This window comes from Pleurodeles waltl, chromosome 12 (genome assembly GCF_031143425.1).
Source record: "Pleurodeles waltl isolate 20211129_DDA chromosome 12, aPleWal1.hap1.20221129, whole genome shotgun sequence".
NCBI classification, from domain to species: Eukaryota; Metazoa; Chordata; class Amphibia; order Caudata; family Salamandridae; genus Pleurodeles; species Pleurodeles waltl.
The window spans coordinates 532,129,455-532,142,894 of NC_090451.1; the positions used below are offsets into that span (position 1 = coordinate 532,129,455).

At 44.1% G+C, this 13,440-nt stretch overlaps 1 protein-coding gene across 5 annotated transcripts in view; it reads right to left on the reverse strand.

Annotated features, from left to right (window-relative positions):
- The window catches only part of SF3B3 (splicing factor 3b subunit 3), a 342,606-nt gene that overhangs the window by 295,568 nt on the left and 33,598 nt on the right, over positions 1 to 13,440 (reverse strand). For 3 of the 5 annotated variants that reach the window (XM_069217510.1, XM_069217511.1, XM_069217512.1), the window contains exons 2-3: positions 8,543 to 8,681; positions 4,344 to 4,670 (exon numbers count right to left, since the gene is read on the reverse strand). In XM_069217510.1, the coding sequence (XP_069073611.1) occupies positions 4,344 to 4,670; positions 8,543 to 8,612 (397 nt within the window). In that variant the 5' untranslated portion in view covers positions 8,613 to 8,681. Of the gene's footprint in view, positions 1 to 919; positions 1,057 to 4,343; positions 4,671 to 8,542; positions 8,682 to 13,440 lie in introns of all 5 variants that reach the window. The other 2 variants (XM_069217514.1, XM_069217513.1) reach the window with 1 other exon arrangement.

The window sequence follows — 13,440 nt, forward strand, 5'->3', positions numbered from 1 at the left end:
GTACCTTTATTTTTGTACAACTAAGTTTTTTCCTTCGTGTGTAAGTGCTGTGTGACTACAGCTGTATTGCATGAGCTTTGCAGGTTTCCTAGATAAGTCTTGGCTGCTCATCCACAGCTCCTCTAGAGAGCCTAGCTTATAGGGGATACCTGGACCTGGTATAAGGTAAGTACCAAAGGTAACCACCACACACCAGGCCAGAGCTTCCTACAACTGGTAAGTGGAAAAGCTGATGTATGAATACAGGGTCTGTGTGTAAAAGATATGGGGAGCAAGGAGAATACAAAGGAGAAGTCTTCTACACTTAATGTCTCCCCATTACTGAAATGGTTTGTTTGCCAAAGCATGGCTGAGAGGCACAAGGTGACCGTTATCTGCCAGTGATTGAATGAAAGCTTTGATCAAGAATCAGTACTGCTTTGCATTGAACTGTTTATCTGCGGGTATAGCTGAACAATGTATTGTGTGTATGTGGCTACGGTTTCATATTAGAGACTTGCACCAAACATGCCATAGATACTGTTTGTTGAAATGTTGCTTTCTGTAAACTGTCTAACCAAAAAAATAAAATAAACAAATAATCATTGAGGCGCCTACAAAAATGGTGGGCCTCAGTGTTAAACAACGAAGCATGAATTACAGGGGATATATATGTGTAGCATGGGCTAGAAGACCGAACTTGTATGGAATCGGAGCTGTGAATGTGTAAGACCTTCATATTACACTGGGACTAAGAAGGGGCAGATATAGGCTTTCGCCAGCTATTGGACAGACAATGAATAAGACAATCCGTGGTATTTGCCTTGTTCTCCAAGCCACCTGGGCTGCAGAAATCAGAGATACTTATTATTCAGTCTTGGTTTCTCAAGGGAATCCCCAAATAGACTTGTCAGTGAACTGGACCAAGTTCAGATCTTACCGGTCAGGAGTAGGCTTCCACTTCAGATGGGAGTACCTACGAACCACTTCTAACCCTTCGATCACAGCACCAAGGTCTTCCACAACTCTAAGCATTGACGTTCACCAGCATATGTTCTGAATCAGACAAATGTCCATCTAGAACAGAGGTGAATAAAGTCCATGTGATGTAAAATGTAATGGCTCAAGGGAACAAGCAACGATCTAACTGGAAAAAAACACAAAAAAAACCTACGGGCAATACATAATGAGCCAGCCAAAGTTTTAAGTTGTTTAAAATGTTAAGCTCTCTCTGAATAAGGCTGGTATGCCCTAAGCTTCAGATTTGTTGGATCAGGCCAGGTGGGATTCATCAACATGTGGATGTATATCGTTTCCATCCTTTCCCAAGTAGAAAGGCCATTTTGCTAGGACATAGCCATCAACAAAGGAAACTTGCACTGGACAAACAAAAAGGATGGCGACCTCCATGCAGTAAACAGTAAAACACAGTTTTAGTGTTTTTTTTATTTTTATTTTAGAGTGAGGGAGCAGTACAAGGGTATGTAAGCTGTCATGTCCATAAACTGCAGGGAGATACACATCTTAGGGAGGTATGCAGCGCCCGAAACCTCTTATTCCATGTGTAATCCCTACAATGTATTTTTCCCTTGTGAAAGCTGCAACACCATCTGGGCATTTAATTGGTTTCACTCAGAACTGTGTTCCAGATTAGACACAGGCTACCAGAACCCCGTTTAGGCCTGTTTAATTAAGAACACCTTAAGACTATTCTTTGGAGTGGCTATGGAGGCGTTGTTTTTTTTGGATCAGGGGGATGTTTGAGAAAGCCAGACATATCACGGAAAGCATGCTATGGTGAACATCTCAGTATGGCACTTCCTTCCCAGTGACTAACAGTGTTTACAAACATCATTTTAAGACCTGACAAGACATGACCTCTGAAAATACTCATACTCTCCTTTAGGATAACACTGGTGTAAGAGATTAAATTAGTACTGTGGGAGGGTTTTCACCAAAGCAGTAATCTAGGGTCTTGTCAGGCAGAATATAGTTTCAGTCAGAAAACTTGGACTGAAGCCTGACATCAATGTCATAAGGCAACAGGTTACAAGGATTTGAGCTGCACCAAACCACCATTAAAGAACGGAAGCGGTAAAATTCTCAAACAAATTTAGCAAAAATAATTTAATTATTAAAATAGGACCAAAAAAGAGAAAAAAAAAAAAATGGGGAAATAAAGCAGGACTTATGATTTTTGAAGAACTGCCAAAATAGCTGTAGGGGCCTATGTGCATTACAAATCTCAACTACCACAGCCCACTCTTGTACCAAAACAAAAAAGCAACCATCAAACTGTTCTTCCTCACACAGGCATGATGGTATAATGTCAGGGCGAGTTACATTTCAGGCTGGGCTACTCTTTGGTGCTTACCAGAAATCTTTATTCTATGGGCCCTCCAAAATAGCAATCTCCCTGCCTCTTTGTGGAGCACTCCATGCCCTTCAAGGGGTGAGCCTGTTAAAATGAGAAACTTTCCATTCCATCTCCTAGAAAGCTAAACATAGGTGGTTTTGAGGCCATGTCCCATCTGAGGTGAGGGGAGGCAGCCTGCTCGGGAACAGGTCACTGCAAAAAGAAAACGGACACCAGGTCACTGTTTAGGATAAATACGGTACATTAGGTAAGGCGTAGTAAACGAGTGGCAGGTACTGTGTACTGTCCCTGAACACTTCCCTTCCTTCACATTCCAAGGGATCAGACAGATAAGGACCTTTACCCTGCCTTCTTAGTGATGATATGTTCTTCCAGGAGAGCTGTATCACAACTAACCAGCATAGCGGTTAACATTCCAATCACTGAAAGAGAGACAGCCTTGCACATAATGATTCAGTTACTGTTTTGCTTCAAGTACACATTAGCTTTAAGAAACATAACTCATTATTGAAGTGTATCTACCAAAAACCTATAGTCACCATTGTGTTAGATTGCAGAAAAATGTTCTCTGTACCAACTTCCCAAGCCATCTAGGAGAAAAAGTGACTTCTTCTCAAGCGGGTTTTTGTAACAGTAAAAAGGTACCATAGAATATGAAATGAGAATAGTGCAGGGTCAGGTGAACCTGATAATTTTGCATGCTTCACTTTCACCCATTACACACAGGGTCTTGAGGGCTTTAAATTACAATTTAGGGGCATCTTAGAAAGCTTACTTTTAATAATAACTGTGTCAAAATAGTTTAGTATCACATAGGTTGGTTGCAATTTTATAGATATTTAAGGTTGCACTAGGAGACCTATAGCCAAACTTTCAGCAACACGCGTGGAAGGACCGACCCTCGCGGACACGCGTGGAAGGAGTGTTAAGAAATACTCCCCCTTCGGACAGATTGTTTGATACTACACATGAAGATATTCGGCAGTGGTTTGTAGGCCGCGATTCGGCAAAAAGGTCTTTCAGTATTTTTGAATTACTAGATTTTGGAACTTGTTGTTAACACCCTGATGAAGTTATTTGCAACAATTATCGCACGACGAAACACGTTGGCAGTTGACTCTTGGATTTCTTTATGTGCTTCATTTTTTAATAAACAACAAGGAGATTTGATCCAAACTGTTGGCTGTGGACTGTTATGTATTGTATTGGGATTATCTTGTGATAAGAAGACAACTGGATTTACTACTATCGAGCATTTACATATAGACTCACATGAATGCCTCGGATACTTTGAATAAAGCCACACAGTATCCTACAAGTTGTCTGACCTTTATGCCACTGGCACACTTTCACAGTCATTTCACTGTGAAATCATTAAATAGTCAACAATGTCAATCAGAATTAAACAGTCACCATATTTAAGGCGTTCATGCAAATGCAGTTTGAGAGGTCTCCTGGAGTTATAAATACCAGTTGAGGAATGAGGCGTAAGCCACTGCAAGAGATGCATTTCCTACAATAGGCTCAGCAGCTTAGATACTTTAATACTGGTGCTGAATACTTAAGTGATTTAAATAAGTTTGCTGTTGGTTCTCAGCCCCAGAGTGCGCCAACCCTTTTTATTTTTGTGAATGTATTTTATTTGTAGCTGGTGATAACAGTGATCATCCTCTGACGTTTTAGCATTGGCTGGGCCAAATAGTTTATCATGCCTTACTCACTGTACCCTAAACTATCAGATACTCTAACACCTAGTGAAAGCTGTAACTGCTAAACTTCACCACACTGGGCAGTGAACTGCCAAAGGGACTAACCAGATTATCCAACCGGAGTACAACAGGCAGCCCTGGAAAACCAGTGGTTATGCATGTATTTTTCATGGTAATCCCAAGAAAACACTTAAACAGTATCTGGAGTATCATCACCCATTGATGATGCTGCAAATGAAAACAAACAATGAATGCTGAGAAAGGTATAGGCAACTTACTGATCATTACTGCTCTGCCCTTTGGGTCGACTGCTAAGAATTGGCCAGGAACAATCCTGCGGCATCCACTCTTGCCAAACGTCTCCTGATGGATTTTCTCAAAGATGTTTTTGGAAGGTTGATACTCAAGGATCACAATACGGCCAGAGTCGCTGCCTACCACAATGTAATCCTTGGTTCCACCTGTAAGACGGAAGGCCATGAGGGAGCGGATGATCCCAAACACCTCAACTGTGAGCAGTGTGTGCACCTTCCCCGTGTTGGCATCAGGACGCAGGAGTTCCAATATCTTTCCACGGGACACAACAATTTCTTGCAGTTTGGTTCCTATGATGAAAGAATACAATATAAGAGTTTCTTCTTTTGTGATATCCAATACCAAAATGTTTTTTTCCCCAATGAGGACAAAACACTCATGTAGTGCTGTTAACAACATACCTTCACAAAGAATCAGCAACCTTACAAACAGGACCAGAACCCAATTATCCATAACTTTGTAGAGAGTTCTGAAACTTCTGTTAAATGTTAAGGCCAAGGGGTAAAAGTGGTCCAAACTATTTTTTTTTTACTCAATCTGTTTATTAGAAAGTTTTTCCTAGGAAACTTACAACAGAAGGCAGCATGAATGCCAAAGACCAGCACGTTACAGATGACCAACACAATAATAGGCGTAGCATGGAGTTGGTAGAAGTGTAAACAGGAGTGCAAAAGAGCAGTGAATCGCACATACCTCAATGAACAGCAGTGAGGAGTCACCCAGAGTAAGCCATGTCACATCACAATATACAGAAAATAAACAATAAAACAGAACAAAATATAACAACTCCTGGTTGAAGGCTTTAAGCAAAGTTGAAAAAGTAAGATAGTGTCCTGTATGAGGGCAGCAAATGTAGTGCTTGTCAAAAAGGCATGGGAGGGGCAAGCCAAAATAAGCGGAGTCACTGGGGCGTGAGGACGGTGGGTGTCCAGTAAAATAACTAAAGCTCTGGGTCTTGGCATGTTAAAGCAAGTAAATTCTAACTGTGCCATGTACTGAAGTAATGGCCGCCAGATCTTTTCAAACTTGCGTTTGGTGTGAGTGAGATTGTGGGAGAGTTGTTCTATTGTCATCACATGCCATAGGCGGGCGAACCATTGGGGGATGGAAGGGGCAGTAGGTTTTTTCCCAAGCCAGCGGAACAAGCGGCCAAGGTGCATGCAGCATATGACTAATGCCCCGTCAGCAAGTGTCATTACAGCTAAGGCAAGATGTAAGGAAATGCCTCCTTGGCATGGTTACCCCCTGACTTTTTACCTTTGCTGATGCTATGCTTTGATTTGAAAGTGTGCTGAGGCCTGCTAACCAGGCCCCAGCACCAGTGTTCTTTCCCTAACCTGTACTTTTGATTTCACAATTGGCACACCCTGGCATCCAGGTAAGTCCCTTGTAACTGGTACCCCTGGTACCAAGGGCCCTGATGCCAGGGAAGGTCTCTAAGGGCTGCAGCATATCTTATGCCACCCTGGGGACCCCTCACTCAGCACAGACACACTGCTTGCCAGCTTGTGTGTGCTGGTGAGGACAAAACTATTAAGTCGACATGGCACTCCCCTCAGGGTGCCATGCCAACCTCACACTGCCTATGCAGTATAGATAAGTCACCCCCCTAGCAGGCCTTTCAGCCCTAAGGCAGGGTGCACTATACCATAGGTGAGGGCACCAGTGCATGAGCACTGTGCCCCTACAGTGTCTAAGCCAAACCTTAGACATTATAAGTGCAGGGTAGCCATAAGAGTATATGGTTTGGGAGTCTGTCATACACGAACTCCACAGCACCATAATGGCTACACTGAAAACTGGGAAGTTTGGTATCAAACTTCTCAGCACAATAAATGCACACTGATGCCAGTGTACATTTTATTGTAAACTACACCCCAGAGGGCACCTTAGAGGTGCCCCCTGAAACCTTAACCAACTACCCGTGTAGGCTGACTGGTTTTAGCAGCCTGCCACACTAGAGACATGTTGCTGGCCACATGGGGAGAGTGCCTTTGTCACTCTGTGGCTAGTAACAAAGCCTGCACTGGGTGGAGATGCTTATCACCTCCCCCTTGCAGGAGCTGTAACACCTGGCAGTGAGCCTCAAAGGCTCACCCCCTTTGTTCCAGCACCACAGGGCATTCCAGCTAGTGGAGTTGCCCGCCCCCTCCGGCCACGGCCCCACCTTTGGCGGCAAGGCCGGAGGAGATAATGAGAAAAACAAGGAGGAGTCACTGACCAGTCAGGACAGCCCCTAAGGCAACCTGAGCTGAAGTGACTGACTTTTAGGAATCCTCCATCTTGCAGACGGAGGATCCCCCCCCAATAGGGATAGGAATGTGACCCCCTCCCCTTGGGAGGAGGCTCAAAGAGGGTGTAGCCACCCTCAGGGCTAGTAGCCATTGGCTACTGCCCTCCCTGACCTAAACACGCCCCTAAATTCTGTATTTAGGGGCTCCCCTGAACCTAGGAACTCAGACTCCTGCAACCTAAGAAGAAGAGGACTGCTAAGCTGAAAAACCCTGCAGAGAAGACGGAGACACCAACTGCTTTGGCCCCAGCTCTACCGGCATGTCTCCCTCCCTTCTAAAGACACTGCTCCAGCAACGCTTTCCCCAGGACCAGCGACCTCTGAATCCTCAGAGGACTGCCCTGCTCTAGAAGGACCAAGAAACTCCAGAGAACAGCGGCCCTGTTCATTCAAGACTGCAACTTTGTTTCCAAAGAAGCAACTTCAAGACAACTACGTTTCCCACCGGAAGCGTGAGACTTGCTACTCTGCACCCGACGCCCCCGGCTCGACTTGTGGAGAAACAACACTTCAGGGAGGACTCCCCGGCGACAACGAGACCGTGAGTAGCCAGATTTGTCCCCCCTGAGCCCCCACAGCGAAGCCTGCAGAGGGAATCCCGAGGCTCCCCCTGACCGCGACTGCCTGACTCCCAGATCCCGACGCCTGGAAAAGACTCTGCACCTGCAGCCCCCAGGACCTGAAAGATCGGAACTTCAGTGCAGGAGTGACCCCCAGGAGGCCCTCTCCCTTGCCCAGTTGGTGGCTACCCCGAGGAGCCCCCCCCTTGCCTGCATCGCTGAAGAGACCCCTTGGTCTCCCATTGATTTACACTGGAAACTCGACGTGTTTGCACACTGCACCCGGCCGCCCCAGTGCTGCTGAGGGTGTACTTCCTGTGCTAACTTGTGTCCCCCCCGTGCCCTACAAAACCCCCCTAGCCTGCCCTCCAAAGACGCAGGTACTTACCTGCTGGCAGACTGGAACCGGGGCACCCCCTTCCCCATTGAAGCCTATGCGTTTTGGGCACCACTTTGACCTCTGCACCTGACCGGTCAGAGCTGCTGGTGTGGTAACTTTGGGGTTGCTCTGAACCCCCAACGGTGGGCTACCTTGGACCCAAACTTGAACCCCGTAGGTGGTTTACTTACCTGCAAAAACTAACAAACTCTTACTTTCCCCAGGAACTGTTGAAAATTGCACTGTGTCTAATTTTAAAATAGCTACATGTCATTTATGTGAAAACTGTATATGCTATTTTGCTAATTCAAAGTTCCTAAAGTACCTACCTCCAATACCTTTCATTTAAAGTATTACATGTAAATCTTGAACTTGTGGTTCGTAAAATAAACTAAGAAAATATATTTTTCTATACAAAAACCTATTGGCCTGGAATGGCATGTAAAATACACATCCTGCCTGTGTCATATGTTGCACATTGCCTGTAGGCTTCAAGAGGCCTGCCAGTGATTACTTTTTACACACAAGTCCAGGGGAAGTGGTGGCTTTGCCATTGCTTCCCATATTAAAGTTGGGCTAGAGGTGCACAACTGCTCTACCAATCTGCAGTGGCGGATTGGGAAACTTGTTTTACTTGGGGGATTGCCAGGGTGTCACAATCTGTGCTGCAAACCCTAGGGAAGCCCTCTAACTTACATGCCCTACAGGTAAGTTAACCACTTCCAATTAAGTATAGCCTATTTCACATTCACTTTAGGGTCAGGGCACTGAGGTCTGGTTATCAGGCCTCAGTGCACACTCTGCGTTGAAATACCAGCACCATCAGTGTAAAAACCTTGGGGATGGCCACACAAAAAGAGGCTTTTACTTACAGAAAGCAAATGGACAGCCCGAAACTGAAGCACTACTGGTGACAACATGAGCACTTACCTGAAAAATTCCCATGGATTGCATAGCTAATGCCTGTGGCTCTCTGCAATGTCAGGTTATAAAGGAACATGGCAGCGGCAAAGACGTCTTATCAGGCTGTACTAGCACTTCTTAAAAGGTCATCAGATGACACGAAAGCCTGTGACAAAAAAAAATAAAAAATAGGGGGTTTAAAGAATACCCAAACACCAAGTAACCATACATCTGAGATTTCAAATCAATTACGATTGTTGTTTCAGCTCTTAGCCTTGCAACAAAATAAAAACAATTCATTAATACACCAATACAGAATGCATTGAGACATAAAACCTATAAAAATTACAAATAGATGCATGGGTTGTCAACCTAAGCTCATAATAAAATAGTGGATGTATACACATCAGCTGAGAGTAACACCCTACAACCAGAACATGCATTTAAAGCATGGATGGAACACTCCATACTAATCCCAGTTAAAACTAATAACTAATATGTGCATATGCATGAAATAAAAACATTTGAGATACTGGCCAGTAAACAGATTGTTAACAAGTATCATAACAGCAATTGTTTCAGAGATGACAGCCATGCAGCAAGCACCCTCGTGTAAAAAAAAAAAAAAAGAAAAAAACACCAACAACAACAAAAAGAAGGCGGATACATAAAAACGTGTGGAGGACGTGCACAGCAGCTAACCCTCCTTCTAGGTGTGCCAACTTAAGCGGGGTAAAACTCCTAAAGTAGCTGGGAGCTCCTGCAAGCATGGCCAGGCGCCCATAGGTACGAGACAATGATGTTCATGATATACCTGTCATCTGTTCTAAGACAGAACTGCAGTGCCTGCCTGACATTTTTTAACTCGTATAAACTAAAAAGTCGCAAAAGCCATCTCCTGTGTGAGGGATAGTGTTTAAGCACCAGAAACTACAATAAATTACCCTTTCAACCAAATTTCCAATCACAATATAGAGTATCCACTTTGAGCCTGTAGCATCTAGCTAGGTATTCCCTGATCGACATGGTGCCCAGTCTGATAATATGCATTTGTGCTCAGGGTAGCTAAAGTCCAAATAAAATTTGCAGGATGGGCTGTGATCAATGCTAAAATAGTTGCCCAATATGATTCTTGGCCTTAAAGTAGAACGCTTCCTCCCCTGCATGTATCCTTCATAGCATTCTTTGATCAAGTCAGCAGTATACTTATTAACTTTAATCAGGTCAGACCAAAGGAACCCCAGTTGCAACTCGTTTAGAGTGTTCTTTACATAAGTCTGCTTAGAGCTTCTACCATGGCCACTGCCATGTACGGCACCTTCCAAGGTTTTTCGGGAGGTTGCAGCCATAGGATTCCTAACAACCTAACCCAATAAAGCACTGGCTTAAGGGGTGCTACCTCCACTATCGGGGTAAAGCTAAGCCCTGCATAAAGTGCAAACAGGGATGTGCTCGGACCCACTCTCAACAAGTATCTTAAGAAGTTCTTCTCGACCACCTGCAGCAGGTGTAGATTCTCAAAGCCCCAGAGCCGTATAGTGTCACTGCTATTGCTTTTTGTTTGTAAGATTGCAGGATGATACCAATGCTCTTAGCACCTGCCTTGCCTCTAAACTTTAGAATAGACTGCAGTTGCCTTCTGTACGTGGCTCTTATATTGCAGTTTCTCATTGAACTGTATCCCCAGATAATCAAACTGCTCGACAGTCTAGATGGGTTCATCTTCTATCGGTCGCTTACGCTTAAAGCTGGGGGATGGGCTCAGGACCATGCTCTTTGTTTTGGTGCAGTTAATGGTCAGAGATTTCCTTTGAGAGTACTCTACAAACCGCATTAACATCCTATGGGTTGCGTTCTCTGTTTGCACCACTAATACTGCAGCATCGGCAATTAATAGTATTTGGACCCTATTTTCGGCTATGACTGGGACATCTAAGGATTCTCCCAGTAGATATTTCGCTACAACTTTTAGAAAGCTGAGATCTAAAAAGCAACACCTTTTTGTGTCTTGAGCAGACATGTGTCAACCACAAATGAAAAACTAAGCAATAGAATTATCATATCCAAAATATGTCCTGAAATTACAATAATCAAAGACGGTCAGGCCCCAACTTAATGAACAGCACCCCCCCCCCACACACAAAAAAGTAACAGCCCCATTACTACTAACTATTATTATCAAGGCTTAGATAGGCAGAAAGAGTTTTCCATGCCAATTTTAAAGCAACACCTCAGGAGTACAACTGTTCCAAAACGTACTGATTTAACCTTTACTAAAATAAACTTTAACATGAACTATATCTCAGGATGAGGGTAGCAGCATTAGTTATTTTAGCAAAGTAATAAAAATGTAATCTTATTAACACTCAAATAAATAGTGAAATTAATATGGGCAACCAAAATGTGCAACTATAAAACATGGAAGCATCATTCAAGTGGAATGGAGAAAACAACACTAACTTTCAGTGCAGCAAAGATGGCAAACAGGGACATGCTATTCAAAAGAACATGAAAATACACTATCCTATGAAATAATGGGCTATTTCTCTACATCACACCTACCATGTGCACCCAGTGTAAGTGAAACTGGCAGTAATTTTGCCACCCCAGTGAAAATAAATGTGTCCAAATAATATGTTACTTGGAACAAAAATACCAGCAAATTGACCACACATTTACTACTATTGTGCCAAGGAGTTATTACCATAATGTGGCATAACTCACTTAATATAATCAGTAAAGCCTCACAGATTCCATTCTTGAACCACTTTAAAGCAGAAACCAACTGCAGCTATACAGATAAGGTTTATTTAGTGTAATTCTATCTCACTGCCCAGATTTAATGCCTTGTGTTCTGGACACAGTTAAATACATGTTTTATAACTACTGCACATGAGTAAAACAGCACAGCTTACATCATACATGCAGTACGCTCAGGGCTACTGGAATAATGAAGTTCTGCAGCAGTGGTGTTTTCCTTATAATTCTGGATTTGCTGTATTTGCCACAGTCTGTGGCATATTTGCAGATTTTAACAAAACAATGTGTTTTTCGCTCAATTGGATCAATTTTTTTTTTTTTAAATATGTCAGCATGTGAGCAGCACAGAGGAAAGCCCTTTGCAATGGTTAACTGTTCACCGTTCAGTTTGCCTATTGTTGCACTTGGGTGCTCAATTGGTACAAATGATGTGAACCCTTTTAAAAGAATGTTAACATGCCTAGAAATAGCAAATTGTATTATGTAATACTATCAGGGATGTGGAATTCTTATATTCTGACACGCAGGACATTTTCAGGTCAAGCACTACATGTTTTCATGTTTATTTTTTCCTTAGGACAAGTAGGCCCAAACCCCTCCAGCACAAACCCTTCGGCTACCAGTTTACAGTACCACATTATGGATCATGTAAGGGCATTCTCTGCAGTTAGAGTAATACTTGTGTTCATATGTTAACGCTGTTTGAACTTGCAGGGGTGTGGAAGTTAACAAAATATCTACTTGTCCATGGGACAGGTTGCTTCTTAAATCTACTTGTCCTGTAAAAAAAATCTACTTGTCCTTTTGGTGTCATGTAGTGCGGTGACAAATTATGGCACCAATCTCATTCTGTAAGAGCTCCGATAAAAGCCTCTCTGGTTATTCACAGGGCTACTACTATAGTAGGGCTTGAATACTTGCCATTTCAATCCCTACTATAGCAATTCCTTTATTTTGCCACCTTTCCTCAGATCTACTGTAAGGAAATGCCTCCTTGGCATGGTTGCCCCCTGACTTTTTGCCTTTGCTGATGCTATGTTTACAATTGAAAGTGTGCTGAGGCCTGCTAACCAGGCCCCAGCACCAGTGTTCTTTCCCTAACCTGTACTTTTGTATCCACAATTGGCAGACCCTGGCATCCAGATAAGTCCCTTGTAACTGGTACTACTAGTACCAAGGGCCCTGATGCCAAGGAAGGTCTCTAAGGGCTGCAGCATGTCTTATGCCACCCTGGAGACCTCTCACTCAGCACAGACACACTGCTTGCCAGCTTGTGTGTGCTAGTGAGGACAAAACGAGTAAGTCGACATGGCACTCCCCTCAGGGTGCCATGCCAGCCTCTCACTGCCTATGCAGTATAGGTAAGCCACCCCTCTAGCAGGCCTTACAGCCCTAAGGCAGGGTGCACTATACCATAGGTGAGGGTACCAGTGCATGAGCATGGTACCCCTACAGTGTCTAGACAAAACCTTAGACATTGTAAGTGCAGGGTAGCCATAAGAGTATATGGTCTGGGAGTTTGTCAAACACGAACTCCACAGCACCATAATGGCTACACTGAAAACTGGGAAGTTTGGTATCAAACTTCTCAGCACAATAAATGCACACTGATGCCAGTGTACATTTTATTGTAAAATACACCACAGAGGGCACCTTAGAGGTGCCCCCTGAAACTTAACCGACTATCTGTGTAGGCTGACTAGTTTTAGCAGCCTGCCACAAACCGAGACATGTTGCTGGCCCCATGGGGAGAGTGCCTTTGTCACTCTGAGGCCAGTAACAAAGCCTACACTGGGTGGAGATGCTAACACCTCTCCCAGGCAGGAATTGTCACACCTGGCGGTGAGCCTCAAAGGCTCACCTCCTTTGTGCCAACCCAGCAGGACACTCCAGCTAGTGGAGTTGCCCGCCCCCCTCCGGCCAGGCCCCACTTTTGGCGGCAAGGCCGGAGAAAATAATGAGAAAAACAAGGAGGAGTCACTGGCCAGTCAGGACAGCCCCTAAGGTGTCCTGAGCTGAAGTGACTCTAACTTTTAGAAATCCTCCATCTTGCAGATGGAGGATTCCCCCAATAGGGTTAGGATTGTGACCCCCTCCCCTTGGGAGGAGGCACAAAAAGGGTGTACCCACCCTCAGGGCTAGTAGCCATTGGCTACTAACCCCCC